The sequence below is a fragment of the Lontra canadensis genome, unplaced genomic scaffold (genome assembly GCF_010015895.1).
Source record: "Lontra canadensis isolate GAN:19392208 unplaced genomic scaffold, GSC_riverotter_1.0 scaffold27, whole genome shotgun sequence".
Taxonomy (NCBI): Eukaryota; Metazoa; Chordata; class Mammalia; order Carnivora; family Mustelidae; genus Lontra; species Lontra canadensis.
Window position 1 is genome coordinate 11,937,016 of NW_022631021.1, and position 15,971 is coordinate 11,952,986.

General features: G+C 36.1%; 1 protein-coding gene across 1 annotated transcript in view; it reads left to right on the top strand.

Moving 5' to 3' along the window:
- EYS (eyes shut homolog) overlaps positions 1-15,971 on the top strand; it is a 1,652,140-nt gene that overhangs the window by 1,363,567 nt on the left and 272,602 nt on the right. Inside the window, 1 exon segment of the mRNA XM_032864581.1 lies at positions 5,755-5,923. Coding sequence (XP_032720472.1) covers positions 5,755-5,923 — 169 coding nt within the window.

The window sequence follows — 15,971 nt, forward strand, 5'->3', positions numbered from 1 at the left end:
GGGAACTTAGTGCTAGCTGCTTGTTCTGCTGCTCCTTTGGGGGAATGGGCCTCGTGTGCTGATTCTCAGGTGTCCTTGTTCTTGTGGAAATGCACCTCCCTTGCTAGGGGAGTGGGCTTAGTGTAAGTGGCTCCAGATTCCACTATGTGGCACTGTTTTGCTCCTTAAGGCTTCCAGCAATGATGAGTAGGATGAAAATGGCAGCACCCCACTCTCTAGACCCAGAGCTGAAAGTTTGTGCACCCCTACTCTTTAGTGAGCCCTCACAGAAAAAGTCAGTCACTCTTGTTTCCCTGGTTTCTGTCCAAACTCTGTTCATCCAGCATGTGACAGTGTGTTTTTATCTCAGGCACATGACTGAGTTTCAGAACTCCAAATTTACAGACTCCTACTGCACGGACCCACACTGTTCCTCCCAGGGGAAGGAGGGGGGAATCTCCCCAGCTTCTGCCTTTTGCTGGGCCCCTGCCAGGAGAGTGGTCACCTGACCATGAAGCAGTTCACAGTTTATGGCAACAAAGAGAAGAAAGCCTGCACCTGGACTTGCTGTTTTCAGAGAGCTTCCCCACCCCCCTGTGCCTGGGAACTCTGCCACACTCAGGCATCCCTGTTCTTCTTGTGACACCAAGGATCCTGAGACCACACTATCCCATCTGGGATTCTGCCCTGCTTTGCCATCCAAGCACCTTTAAGCCAGGGACACGCCCCACTGTAGGTGGCTTCTAAAAGTTCTGATTTTGCACTCCACTTTATAATACTTTGCAGTAGCCTCCTTAATCAGGCTCCCTTCCCTCCACCATATCCTCTTATATACTGCCCCAAGATTAAATCTCCACACCTCCTACCTTCCAAAAAGTAGTCACTTTTCTATCTGTAGAATTGAAGCATTTCTTTTCACAAATCTCTAATTGATTTTGTAGGTGTTCAATATAATTTGATAACTATCTAGCTGTATTCCAGAGACCAGAGAATATTAGGATCCCCTATTCTTCTGCCATTGTAACTCCTCTCCCTTATTATTTTTCAGTAATTAATCCTTTAGGAAGAGAGAATTATGAACTTATTAACTGGTGATATTCCTCTTAATCACAGAATTTAATAAAATTAGAATCATAAAATAATTATTTCTAAATTAAAAACAAAATATTTATTAAAATTGCATTGCATCAGTCTTATCTTCACTTCATAAACTTAGTGATAGGATTTATATGATGTTCTTTCTCGGGAACATAATAAAAGACTCAACAAAAACATTCAAATAGTATTTTTTAATTTCTGTTGAGTAGGACAGTCTATTTCTATTATAAAGGAAGAATAGCAGGCAATGTTATGTTTCTTTTAGTACCAGGAATTACAGTAAAGTTATATATGGGTTATTTGTGACTCATCGCATTTGTAGCTTTACTTGAATGTTAGTATGTCAGTTTCTGGTGTTAGATCATAAAAGACTTTTATACAAGGCTAAAGGGATTAAAACTCATATTGTAGACAAAGGTGCTCCATTCTATTCAGAATGAATAACATTGATGCTGCTCAGATGCTCTATTGTGTTCAGGGTGATGATATTAATCTCTTCTGTGTTTTCTTTATCATAAAGAACTCTATGGTGCTCTCCTGAGTAAAAGTTCAGGAGAAATTTCAGGAGAAAATTTCAGACATTTCAGAAAATTCTGAAATTCATAAAAACTTCAGAAGAAAAAAATGTGTTGTTGTTATTAATTGACTGTGGTCCTGATTCATACTACAGAAATATATTTGGTAAAAAAAACATTCTTTTACCAAAAAAGTTTTGATAAAAAATATTAAATTCATCCACATTTTTAACATGAGATGTTCAGGACTCTAGGTTCTTATACCTCCCTTTGACAGTTTGAGTTTTAACTTTTAAATATAACTTAGGGATTTAAGAGGTCCTCCTTCTCAGTTAATTTATTGGTTTTCCCATGAGTCAGAACTGATTTTAAATTTTGTTAACCATATAAAAGTTAATATAATTACACAGATTACCCTATATGATCTTTTCAGACAGTTAAACATTGCAAATGTCTATGTTGCAATCAGAAGTCACCAATTAACCACTGTCTGCCATATTTTGTAAGATGTTTCGTGCATATTTCTGTATAAAAACCCTGGCTTTTTTTCACTTGTAATTGGAAGAAAAATAAACTTGGAGTATGTTCAAATAGGATTGCTTGAAGAGGCTTTGGAAACAACAGGAAAATACTCTACCTAACCCCAATTAGTCTTGTTTTCCCTATTCAGGGCAGTTCTATTTTCAAACATAGCCACTAAATATGATGATAATGAAAATTAATACAGTTAGAAAGCAATTTGATAGCAAATGTTTATTATTTGTAATTTTTGTTTCCTCTCATAACTTTAGTAAAACCTGTCAGCTCTGAAAAAAGATTCAAGTGTGTGAACTGGGAAATAAGCAGGTGTGCCTGAATTATACAGTAAATATGCTCCTGCAAAGTAATATGGAAGTCTTTTTTTTTAAGCAAATTGAATTATATTTTTTGTTGGTGGTGGTGAGTTCACTACTTCTCAAAATAAGAAAACTGGATTATGGATCCAAATAATTCAATTCATATGTGAACCTTTACATAAAGTCTGTTTTCTTCCAGAATTTTTTTGTGTGTATTTATCAAACCACAAAAAAAAAAAAAGCCAGAAGCCCCATCTCTGTAGCCTTTCTTACCCATTTTAATAATGAGAATTTTTTTCTGTTTCTTTTTTTTTTCTAAACTACCACAAATGATCATTTTATCTGTATTTGTCTAAGAATGTATTTGCCTATACTGTGCAAAACTAGTCAGGCCATAGAGTGATACAAAGATGACTCAAACACAGAGCTTTCCATCAGAGAATGAATAGTATAAAAGGGTAGAAGAGGTAGGTTTTCTCAGACCCTCCCTTTTATCTAGTCTTAACATTTCACATGAGGCTCAGTGCTCCTTGGTGACAGATATGTCAGAAAAGATGGTCAAGGGACACCGTCCAAAAATTTACCACATCAGAAGAATAAACTCTACCAACTTCTAGCTTGAGGTTTCCTTGCATGAAACTAAAATCTAAGCTTTATGAGGATGAGGTCTTTATTTTGCTCACTACTGTATTCCTTGACTAGTACCAGGCATGTAGTATTTACTCAATAAATATTTGTTGAATTAATGAACAGAACACTTTAGTGACTTCCAGTAAGACAGGTAAAAGTAATATAAAGAAATAGTGTCTAAAACCATATTACGGTATAACTAACAGACATGCACTATCCAAGCAGTTGCCAAGTTATATGCTAAAGAGTCTATTAATTTAAAATCCATCTCTTTGTAGTCTTAGTCATTTTTCTCTACACCAGATGCATCCACATTTCTCATTCAAACTTCTCCAGTATAGAGCTAGCTACATTGCATTTTAACTTGATTGGAATATGGTTTTTTTCCCTATAATACATATTAAAAACTTGATTGGCATATGTATTTTTTCTCATATACATACACACACACACAAGCAAAGCAAAAGCAAAGTCAAAGTAGCTTCTGTGTGTGTGTGTGTGTGTGTGTGTGTGTGTGTGTAGGCAGAGGCAGAGAGAGAAGACTAAAAACAATCTATACCCTCACAGAAAGTAGGGCAGGAAATACAGGAATGTTTTCCAGGGACTAGGTGTAGACCCCTTTAGGAAAGAAATTCGGTCTAGGGTCATTTTTATGTTTTACCCAAGTGGTTTTTCTAGTCAGGTGACCAAGGCAGCCTTAACATTCCCCTCAGTTTGACTAAATTTTAGACAGGCTCTTACTGACTTTAGGCCCCAGACCTCACTTTTCTTAGAGCATTTACTTTAGAAAACTTACACTTGTAAATTCTTTCTTTGCCTCCTCTGAGATGTAAATCTTAGTTTTACAACGCAGGAATATCTTTCTTTAGGACCTAGAACCATCTCTTCACCATGTTAGCATCAAAAATGATAGTGGCCCCATCTCCCAGTTTTGTGGGAGGGTACGAACCAAACTTTAAGAGTGCCTTTGCTCCAAGTTGTAAACTACCTTCTGTGATGAAGATATGAAAAACAATGTTTTTTAGGGGGTAAGGCCAATTAGCAAACACAGGTAGTTTGTGGTCCCCCACCTCAGCTCTTAAAAATTCTACGATTCTTCTTTTCACTTTTCATTACACTCTTTGTTTTGTTAAGCAAAGACTGAATTCTGGCCTCTCTCCTTTATTGCCATAGCCCTTGATAAAGTCTTTGTCTGGTTAACTTTGTCCAATGCAGCTTTTACTTTGACACAGGCAAGTGGTTGTCAACAGCAGGAGTCTCTGCTACAGTGAAAAATCAATATGGGACCAAGTTAGAAGTGACAAGCCAAAGGCAGGCCATTGCACAAATCCTAGGAGTTGTAATTGGCAAAGGATTTCTAAAGAATGTACAAATGATTGTGAGTCAGAGGGTTGCCAGATTTAAGAACTAAAAATAGAAGACACTCAGTTAAATTTGAATTTCAAATAAATAATTGTTCTAGTATATTTCATGAAATGCTTGGTACACACTTACACTAAAAAATTATTGTTGATCTGAAATTGAAATTACACTGAATGTGTTGTATTTTATCTGACATTTCTAGCACAAGAGAAAGAGTTTTAAACATCTGCTATTCCTAGAGAATGAGAGCCTCTTGTAACAGCTTCAATCGCCAGTTCTTTCAGCTCTCCTTTACTGTGTACTTCTCTCTCCTTTCCACTCTCCTCACCTCCTCAACATTCAAAGCCAAAAAGGTCAGAAACAGCAGCTAACATGAATGGGAGGTGGTTAGACAAGAAAAAACAGAAATCAGCTTCCTCCTGTCCCTCAAGGCAGATAGAAGTGTCAGATGCCTTATAGGTCTTGGCTGGTGGAGGAGGGTAGGCCAAGTCTTATCTCTGAAAGAAGATTTAAGTATTGATAAATTTCTCAGACTGGATATTAGTTGCTGCCATCATTATAATGGTAACTCAGAAAAAAGGCAGGACTCATAGGAACTGCCAAGTTTTCATGGAGAGCCAGAGGATGTTTCCCCTGTTGTGAAAGAGACAGAATATTAAGTTGCATTTCCACTTTCCATGTTACACTTGTCAGTGTACCAAGTCTATAGATCTAAATATGAGTATATGACAATAGAATAAGCACTTTTCAAGTTTTATATACCTCAGTATTTTGAGATTAATCATTTAAAAGATTAATAATTCTACAAAATTTACATATTATAATACTACCATTTATAAAATACCTTATCTAAATATTATTAGAAAGCAGTAAATATTAAATAGAAAACCTTGCTGTGTGACAATTTTCTAATCTTTTTGTGTCACAGATTTCTTTTTTACTTTTTATTGAGGTGTAGTTATATCAAATAAAATTAATGATTTTAAATATACGATTTGATGTATAGCCATTCATATCAGAATAATTTAAGAATCTGATGAAAATTATTATTTCATATATGCAGGGACACAGATTTTTTTGTTGTTGTCCATCCGTGAACAACAAATTAAAATCCTTGCTTTGAGTCTTTTCCTCTGGACTGGGGGTTGATTATTTGAGACAACAACTTTTCAAATTTAATGTATTTACATATCTAAATTTCTTAATACTGGGACTAGTGTTTATAGTATCAGTGCCATCTTAAATGAATGCTAACTGTAAATGCCATGTCCTTACCTAGTTGATTAGTGATAGGATGCTATCAGAACACACTAACATGCAGGGGCTTTTTTTAGATGCAGGTTTATTATTTCCATCTTTCAACGGGAATTCCTATATAGAACTGCCTTTTTTTACAACCCTGGATGAGTTGAAATTTGTGCCAGAGAAGGAACGTAACAGAACTGTTACCATCTACTTGACTATAAAAACAAGCACTTTGAATGGAACTATTCTCTACAGTAAGTATTAAATGTTTGACTTCCTATATGTCAGGTTTTTTTCTGAAATGTTAACCTATTGAAGCAATGAATTATTCATTTAAATATTGTGGGAAAACTTTTCTAGCTTTGTACATGAAGCATTACTAAAAAGAAATAGTTCTTTCTAGTTTTCTTTAGAAGTTTCTTTAATTTAGGAGTCATTCAATGGAACATGACTTACAAACAGGCTCTGAACCAGCAACGAAGAATAGAGCAAGCATATGAGTTTGATGGCATATGGCTATAGCAGTAAAACATAAATGCTGCAAATGTTTGAGAGCATATTTTTGTAATATAAACCACTAAATATGAATTGAATTCAATACTTGGTAACTTGGAAGAAGGTTTTCCAAAGCTGGGATTCATTTGATAATTGGGAATAATCCTAACACTCTTTTAGCATTATCCTAGCTGGCTTGAAAAAGAGTAGTATTAACAGTATTTAAGGAAATGCCTCTATATCCAGAGTTCTCTACATTATGCAATGTCCTCACAAGGATTCCTATAATCAGAATTTGCAGAATTCTCTGCTTTTATAGCTAAACATCACTAAAGTAGATTAAATGCTGTATTCCAAATCTGACAATTGTTTTATTTCTCTTGAACTGAATGTACCCTAGTTTTAACAATTCCCTATATTGGATATATAATGTCTTCAGTACTTGAATAGATTATACACTCTAGAGCAACTCATTATTTTGAAAAGTTTTTCTCCTCTACTTTGAAATATTTTGCAAAACTGATTCATCATCTGTACTTTGTAAAAATATTTAAACCTTTATATTATTTGTCTATAAGTAAAACGCTTTAAAGAAACATTTTTGGAAAACTAAGTGCAATTAGAAGTTTTGAACATTAGAACTGAAAGTTAATATTATATTTTAGAAAGAAACTAATGTCAGAATTAGACCAGGAGTGTAGTTCTATTTCTATTTATTTCCTAGTAGTGTAAACACCCAGGTTTAAATAATGGCTTTAGAGTGTCTGATTTATTTATATTTAAAGAGAGAGAGAAAAGAAGAAAAGGAAAAAAATTTTTTTATGTACAAAACCTAAGTTGTGGTGGATGACCATGAAATTTGGAGGTAATCATACATTGCAGGGGAAAGGAAACAAAACAAACAGAGAACAAAAGGTACAAACATAATAATTTAAAGTCACAAAGCAAAGTGATTTTTCTGGCTTTGCCATTTTTTAAGTTACATAAGAATAAGAAGGTGTTTCCTCATAGAAAGTATGTTTTTATCAACTAAAAACAGCTCATCGCCAAAGAAGCAGCCAACCTCTGGGAATTCTCGTCCTCTGGCTCATGCTCCTGGCTCATATCTGTACTTCCATTCAATGTGCTCTTTTTGAACACCATAAAAATACATGCCAAGCATATGTACACCCTGTCCAAGTTGGTACTTTAATTTAAACCAATAAACCCAAGCTGATGTTAGTGCCATAGGGTTGTTTTTGCCTTTTGCATCCAATGACCTACCGAAATAAATCAAACTAGAAGTTATTAGTAAAAGAAACAGTGCCGTTGTAATGATTATCAGTTTCTATCTTTGTCTTACATAATTGTTGTCCCAGCATTGGATACATGAAAACTATTCACTCAAGGGAGTTTCATAGCCTGTGAATGTAGAAAATGTTTTTGTCTGTAAAGCATTCTTTTCGTTCATTTGTAAAGTGGTAATTTAATCCTACAATGTTGGGAATACCTCAGCAGAATGTTTCATGGGGTCTTGCTTTCAGTCCTCTTTGAATTTATCAACCTCATAAAAGCCTCACAACAGATGAACACGAAGATTTTTGTGATTCAGTTAAACACCCGTAGTTTAAAAGGTGTCCCGCAACTTGACTTAAAGGCTAATTTTCTTTCCTTTGAAATCAGTATATTACATGTAGGAGCAATTAAGAATAGTGAAGAAATTAAAACAGATGTTTCATTTTAGAGACTAGGGGTTGATTTTTGTTTGGTTTTTTGTTTGTTTGTTTTTTAGTTTTGTCATTTCATTCCCAGACATTTCAGTAAAAATTCAATTCCATTCAACAAACATTTATTGAACACTTGTGTTTTATATCATCCAGTTTTAAAGGGAAAAGTATAGAGAAATATCAGGTTGATAAGCCAATGTCAGCTTTGAATTATATTCCTAGTTCAAAACTGTAGATTTATCTTTTCTCAGTTTGCCTCACCAACTAATTGATGTTGAAAAGGAACAAAAGAAAGATAAAACTGGAATCCTTATGGGGTTACAGTAAAAATCCTTAGAAAGGATAGTTTAAAAAAGAACTCTCTGTGGGGGAGAAACAGCTCTGAGAACAGCAGTCAAGATGAAAAGAAAGCTTTGTGATTCTGCCACTGAACCAATTCAGAATTCTGGAACCCCGTCAAAGGAGCTACTAATAGGTCACGGGAGAAGGGATGAGACCACACAAAACTCTTTAGGTGCACTTTCAGAAAATGAGCTCCATTCGGCAAGTGCTATCAATCGGGAGGTTTCGTCATGGGATATATTACTATGCAGTTGAATCCATTCTGTGCTGCTTCTTTGAAAAGAAATAAGCATGCCCTTTGGAAGTATGTGATCTTTGAGAATTAGGAGCAGACATCTGACCAAGTTGCAGGAGGCAAATTACATGAGCAACACCAGGGAGAGAACAAGATTCAGAAGCAATCTTCATATTACTTAATATTTGTGTTTAAGAAGGAAAGTAAAAGAAGGACTAGTCTTAGGTATTTATTCCTGGTTAGAAATTGAAAGAACAAGAAGGATCACTAAGGCCTCCTTTTTTGTGCATTGAGGGAAGACCAAAAGAAGAGATTTCTGATATTGCTGAAGAAAACAAATGAAACCTAAAGAATCATAACATCTGTCTTTCTCTATAAAATGATTCCCAGTAGAATACACCATATCTTCGTTAGATACTTACTATGCCAAAGCCAATGAGATCCCACAGTATTTCCTTACAGCGTATTAAAAAACATCTTCTTTTCTTAGAGAAGAAAGTGTGCTCTGTTTTCATCTATTTTACAATGTGCACTATAAAATATCTTTGTCCCTCCTTAATAGCTCCCAGTGATAGCTATGAGCTTGCGCCGCAGAGATTGCTGTTCATTGTATCTTTTTTTTAATGACAGGGAGGTCAAATTCAATAAATTTTAACTGAGTGCCTAGAAAGTGCATCACACTCTGCTAGGCACTGTGAGCTTTGTACAAAGATGAATAAGAAATTATCTATACCCATTGCCACCATTTAGAGGAGAGATAATATGTATATAATTCTGTAGAAAGCTGACTGTGGTAGGTCTTATAATGAGTATAAATTAAGAACTGGGTTGAGTAAATGCATTACACTAGAAATCTGTGCTTATGTCTCTTCACTAACTAAGGAACACCTCCTAATCTGAAATTGTGTTTTACATCTCTCTTCCACCCACCTCCTGGGTACTTTCACCAGTGCCTTGCCTAAAGTAAGCTTTTTTAGAATTGTTTGTAAGGTTCTGTTGGTGAGTTACCCAACTTGGATGGTCATAATGAAAAATTAATAGGTATTGACACCTTATTTTAGGAAATTATTCTGTGAGTAAGTAAGCAAAAACAAAATGGTGTAGATTTCAAGGGTTTACTCAAAACATAGCTTAAATCAAAGATAATTTAACCCTTGGTTTACTTTAACAACCAGGGACAAAACAGGGGTTGGCAGTTTTTTTTTGTAATGGCTAGGGAGTAAATATTTTTACAGGCCACACAGGCTCTGTCACCACTGTCCAAGTCTGCCACGGTAGCACAAAAGCAGCTATAGACATTATGTGGTTGTGAATGAATGTAGCTGTGTTGCAAGCCAAAACAAAACAAAAACCTTGGCTCAGAAAACCAAACAATGGCAGAATTTGGTCCATCGGCCATAGTTTGCCAACCCTTGACATAGAATGATATGACTTATTAAACTTCTCTTGAAAGAAAACAGTTGTATTAAGAGAAATTAAACTCGTTCTGCAATTGAAATTTATGAAGAAATCAGAGATACACTCTGTTTCTGATGTAGTTACATCAGGAAATGGACCAGCAACCTTGCTTCTGGTGGACAGAGGTAGGAGCAAAAACGAACAAATGAGCCCACTCAAGTATTGAAATTGCGGCCATGCCCATCTCAGGAACAGCATAATCCAGTTATTACAAAAATGACAATGGTGCTCAACTCCCTGGCTCTGCCATCTGGGCAAGTAACTTAACATCTCTGTGCTTCCATATCTGTAAAATGGAATAATATTATTTTTATTAATACCAAAGACATGAAAAATGTGTTCTAAGGATGGAGAGGGTTACCCCATTTAATGGGCTTAAAACTGTGTCCAGTGCATGGCAACAGGAAGTAAGTGCTAAATATCTTCTTCAGAAATTGTTTTAATTCTTCCTCCCTCATAATTTGCCTGGTAAGGAGTCTTGGGAATTTTATGCCCAGGATGCTGTATTCTTGTCCAGTAGCTGTCATTATATTGCATCCATTTGATAGATGTATCCACCCTGGGAAAGAATATTTAGACTATAAAAAGTCTTGGAATCAGGAATGACAGTAATGGGGCAAACAGTAGATGCAATTTTTGGTTTTCATTTTTATCCATTTCATACAAATGAGGAGGATTCATTTCCTCTAAGAATGCTGTATTATGAGTTGTATTTTCTTTTCTGATTAAGCACAATTAGCAGCCTAGGCAAAATTAAAATAGGCTCTCAATAAATTTTAGGAACTGGCCCAGAAGCTGTTCTGCAACAGCATGTAATAAACATGTGTTAATAATTCATTACACGTGCCAGACAGCTGCCCCAATGTATCAGTTCTCCTGGAACTTCTCCACCTGCCATCCTTTCACTGACCAACAAGGTCACCCCAGCCACGTTCTCCAGGCTCTAACTACTAACTACATGTTACTGCCCATGTTGCCACTGTTTGCTCTAAGATGTCTTCAAACCCTGAGCCACTGCTGCTGAGATTGCTACTGGGTTTGTTTCTAGGGTTGCAAATGCAGACCCGTAAGGAGAGCCAGGAAAAGGGATTTTTCAAGCTGCAGCAAAAACGTGTACTCAATAGAGAACTCCATGCAAGCTTAGAGAATAGTTTTTATTATATGCCTTGAAGGTGGCGCGAGGGATGTTGAGATCATCTGACTGCTGCCATAGGCAGTCCTGACTGAAGTGTCAGTAGGTAACCAAAGGTAGACCCAAGCCCAAGTTAGCTGTGAGTCAACTGTGCAACACAGCGTAAATCAATTAACTGCTCTGTATTTAGTTTGGCGACAGATAATACAGATGCAGTTTTATTTTCAAGTTCACAAGGTTTGAAAAATGTATATAAAAGTGTTTTTGAAAAATACAAAGTACTCAGGGCTCCTAGGTGGTGCAGTTGGTTAAGCATCTGACTCTTGGTTTCAGTTCAGGTCATGATCTCAGAGTGGTGAGATCGAGCCCCACTTTGGCATAGAGTCTACTTAAGACTCTCTCTCCCACTCCCTCCCACTTTCTCTCACTCTCTTTCAAATAAATAAATAACTCTTAAAAAAAAATACAAAGTACCATATAAAGGTGTGGTGTTTCAGGGATTTTTCTATGAGAAATGGTAGAAATCCATGTCACTTTATGGAAATTTCCAAATTTGAATATCTGTGTATCTGATTTAATAAACATATTATCTATATTCATCACTATTGATCCTAGAAGGAATGATGTTGAATTTTCTTATAATTCAGACTGATAACCCCTGAATCTCTCCTGAATGTTTCTTTATACATGGTCTCAAATCAAATTGTCATTGATGTTTGGGATCATTCATTACAGTAGTTCAAACAGAGAAAAATACCCATTTTTAACAGAAATGGTACCATAATGACTCTATCTTCAGTATTTCAATGAAGTGATAAAGTATGTATGCTTAGAAATTTTTAGATCTACAACCCAATGTAATAACCAAGCAAACCAAAATTATAAAAACTTGAGTAGGATATCATTCTTTCCCTCTCTCTCTGGATTATTTCATTATTATTCTTTTCTTGTAAGACTAAATATATACATATATACTATATAACATATATAACATATTTATATAAAGGCTATATATAATTTACAAATATATATATATATATAAAGGCTATATATAATTTACAAATTTTGGATTCAAAATTTTTAGGGTTATCTCTCTGAAATGCCATGATACCTAGAAACTAGACTTCACTAATTTTTAAGTAATTATTACTGTTTATTATTCTAAGCAGCATTTTCTATATAAAATCTGAAATCAGGAGATATAATCAGTGATTTCATTAGTATAAATAAAATTTGGGAATTATAGACTTTGTAAAGTTTCAAAATATTTTCTGGATAAATATGCAGGAAAACTCAAGACATAAGTGATTCATTGAAAAAATTATTACACCACCTAGAAGTATAAAGAACTTTTTCAAAAGGGTAGATTCACACTTCTCTGCTAATGGATCATCAAAAGTCTTTTCAGCAACACAACAGAATGACTTTCTTTCAATGGCCTCCGCAGCTTTCAAGTCCTGTTCGAAGGCAGCACAGATTCAATATTAAGGGGGAAAAGACACTGCTTTTCACATTTGTGATATATTACAGAGAGATTTTCACATTTGCTTGATGTCTTTGGGTTCAGTGACCAATGCTGAACTAAATTTAATGTGGCATATGGGTAACCCATAAAGTTTAATATAAAAATATACATCTAATAGTGGCCATGACTTATAATTTTCCTTAGTAGTTCTATTTTGGAAATTTTATATTTGATTTTACTAATTATCACTAATTTTCCATTTTTTAATTATAATTGTGTTTGAAAATATGTCTTTAGTACTTGTCAGATAATAGAATATATATGTATATACAAATGGCTATTAGACACATGAGAAAATGTTCATCATCACTAGCCATCAGGGAAATTCAGATTAAAACCACATTGAGATACCACCTTACACCAGTTAGAATGGCCAAAATTAGCAAGACAGGAAACAACATGTGTTGGAGAGGATGTAGAGAAAAGGGAACCCCCTTACACTGTTGGTGGGAATGCAAGTTGGTGTAGCCACTTTGGAAAACAGTGTGGAGAGTCCTTAAGAAATTAAAAATAGAGCTTCCCTATGACCCTGCAATTGCACTACTGGGTATTTACCCCAAAGATACAGATGTAGTGAAAAGAAGGGCCATCTGTACCCCAATGTTTATAGCAGCAATGGCCACAGTCGCCAAACTGTGGAAAGAACCAAGATGCCCTTCAACGGACGAATGGATAAAGAAGATGTGGTCCATATACACTATGGAGTATTATGCCTCCATCAGAAAGGATGAATACCCAACTTTTGTAGCAACATGGATGGGACTGGAAGAGATTATGCTGAGTGAAATAAGTCAAGCAGAGAGAGTCAATTATCACATGGTTTCACTTATTTGTGGAGCATAAGAAATAACTTGGAGGACATGGGGAGATGGAGAGGAGAAGGGAGTTGAGGGAAATTGGAAGGGGAGGTGAACCATGAGAGACTATGGACTCTGAAAAACAGTCTGAGGGTATTGAAGGGGCGTAGGGTGGGAGGGTGGGGGAGCCAGGTGGTGGGTATTATGGAGGGCACATATTGCATGGAGCACTGGATGTGGTGCATAAACAATGAATTCTGTTATACTGAAAAGAAATAAATAATTAAAAAATAAATTAAAAAAAGAATATATATGTATTGGTGTCTGCCCCCACTTACTGGCAGAAAGCTCTTAAACCCCTTTTAATTTCTTAAGTGATAAGAACACTAGGAGCATTTCTTGTTCTAATATTTGTCGTTGATCCTGTCCCTTTACACAGGGCTCCTAAAACCCTGGTAAATTCATAAGTGATAAAGGCAGTAGGATCACATTCTGTTCTAATAAGGGGACTGTAGGTGGGCTCTTGAATGACTCCTTGGTGGGGGCTGGTCACCGGAAAGACCAAGCTATGACTAGCTGCTTGGAATTTTCACTCCAAGCCTCCCATCCTCCAAGAGGGGAAAGGGGCTGGAAATGGAGTTAATAATTGATCATGCTTACACAAGGAAGCTTCCACAAAACCCCAATAGCATGGGGCTCAGAGAGCTCCCAGGGAGGTCAACACATCCTCACCAAGAAGGTGATGTACCCCAACTCCACAGGGACAGAAACTCTTGGACCTCCCAGACTTTACCCTGTGTTTCTCTTCAACTGACTATTCATCTGTATTCTTTATCATATCCTTTAATAAACTGGTAAATAGGCTTCCCTGAGTTCTGTGAATAACTCTAGCAAATTAATCAAACCCAAGGAGGGGTTCCTTGGAACCTCTGATCTGTAGCCAGTTGGTCAGAAGCACTGGTGTTTGAAGCTGGTGTCTGAAGCATGTGTTGTTGGGGAGAGGGCCAGCAGTGTTATGGGATAGAGGGTTTTGTTTTTTTTTTTCCTTTCTTTCTTTTTTTTTTTTTTTTTAATTTTTATTTACTTATTTGACAGAGAGAGCATAAGCAGGGGGAGCACCAGGCAGAGGGAGAGGCGGTTCCTGGCTGAGGAGGGAGCCCAATATGGGACTCAATCCCAGGATCCTGGGTTCATGACCCAAGCTGAAAGCAGATGCCCAAACATCTGAGATACCCAGGCATCCCTGGGATAGAGGAACTTAACCTGTATGGTCTGACACTCCAAGTAGTTAGTGTCCAAGCTGAATTAAATTGTAGGACACCCAGCTAGTGTCAGAGAGCATTGCATGGTATGGGGAAAACCTCCACACATTTGGCAACCAGAAGTGAAGTGTTTGTGTGGGGTGAAGGAGACTCACAGGAGAGAAAAACACAGTAGAAAAGCGGGGTTTTCCCTATATCGGAAAGTAGAACAGTACTATTTGTGAGAACCAAACAATTCTTCCAGAATGTTTATTCATAGCTTTTCTCTAATCACAGAATATAGGTTTACGATACACAGTCAGTTGATTCAAAAGTGAAAAAGTCAGTCTATAAAATAATGTGTCCTATATTCCCTGAAGTAAATAATTTGCTGTTGAATTATACAAATACATCAGTAACCCAGGTCTTCCATTGCCCTCCCCTGCCTGCCCCCAGCTACTATCACATGTTACCAACTAAATTCTCTGAATTCTTTTAAAAGTATTATTATATAAAATAAGAAATTGCTTATTAATAGAATAAATCCAAATGATAAGTTTAAAACTGTTAATATATAGCAAACTATAGGGAGAACTAAGCTTAATTGTTTATTTTTATTTTCATTCCCATTTCCCTTATTAAAGCTGCCTTGTTGTGTACTGTATCACAGCACAGCTCTGGTTCATAATGGGATGTTGGTGTACTTGGAGAAGACTGTTCATCCCTGTCCTTGATTTTAGTGACTGCGCTCCCTTTAAAAATAACTCATTCGTGTATTGTACTACATATATCTTGTTTAATGTGTATCATCAATCTTTGAAATGCAGCTTTTGAAGTTTTGAAAAACAGACCTTGTACATATGGCACAACAGCTTGACCTAAATGTTCAGCTCTCTTCTACTCTACTCTGTGTATTGTATTTTTAAGTCTAATCTCAAAAATATGAGTCTAAACTGATAATATATTTTAGAAATATTAAGTAATAGAGACTTCTGAGTAAAAATAGGGAAGGGAAGAGGATAGTAGACTATCCCTTAGTGCATAACAAAATGTACCACTCTCCCTTCTCCCAAAAGGGTGGGGGTGGAGAACAAGCCAGCAATTCAAGAAAAAACAGATTTACGCCATTTTATGATAAAGCTTTTTATATATCCAAAGAGAGAAAACACAAGATGCTAGTAGAGAGTGTGGTGTTTCTAAATGCGCTCTCATTGCTCCAGCTTCCTCCCCTTAGTGAAAAGAGGAGTCAAAGATAATACTAAATTCTTAATTGTACTCTCGAATTCAGAGAAAAGCAGCCGAAGAAATTGAATAGGAAGTCATGGGAAAAATAAGGGAAAACACTAAGGAACAGAAACCCAAAAACTGATAATGG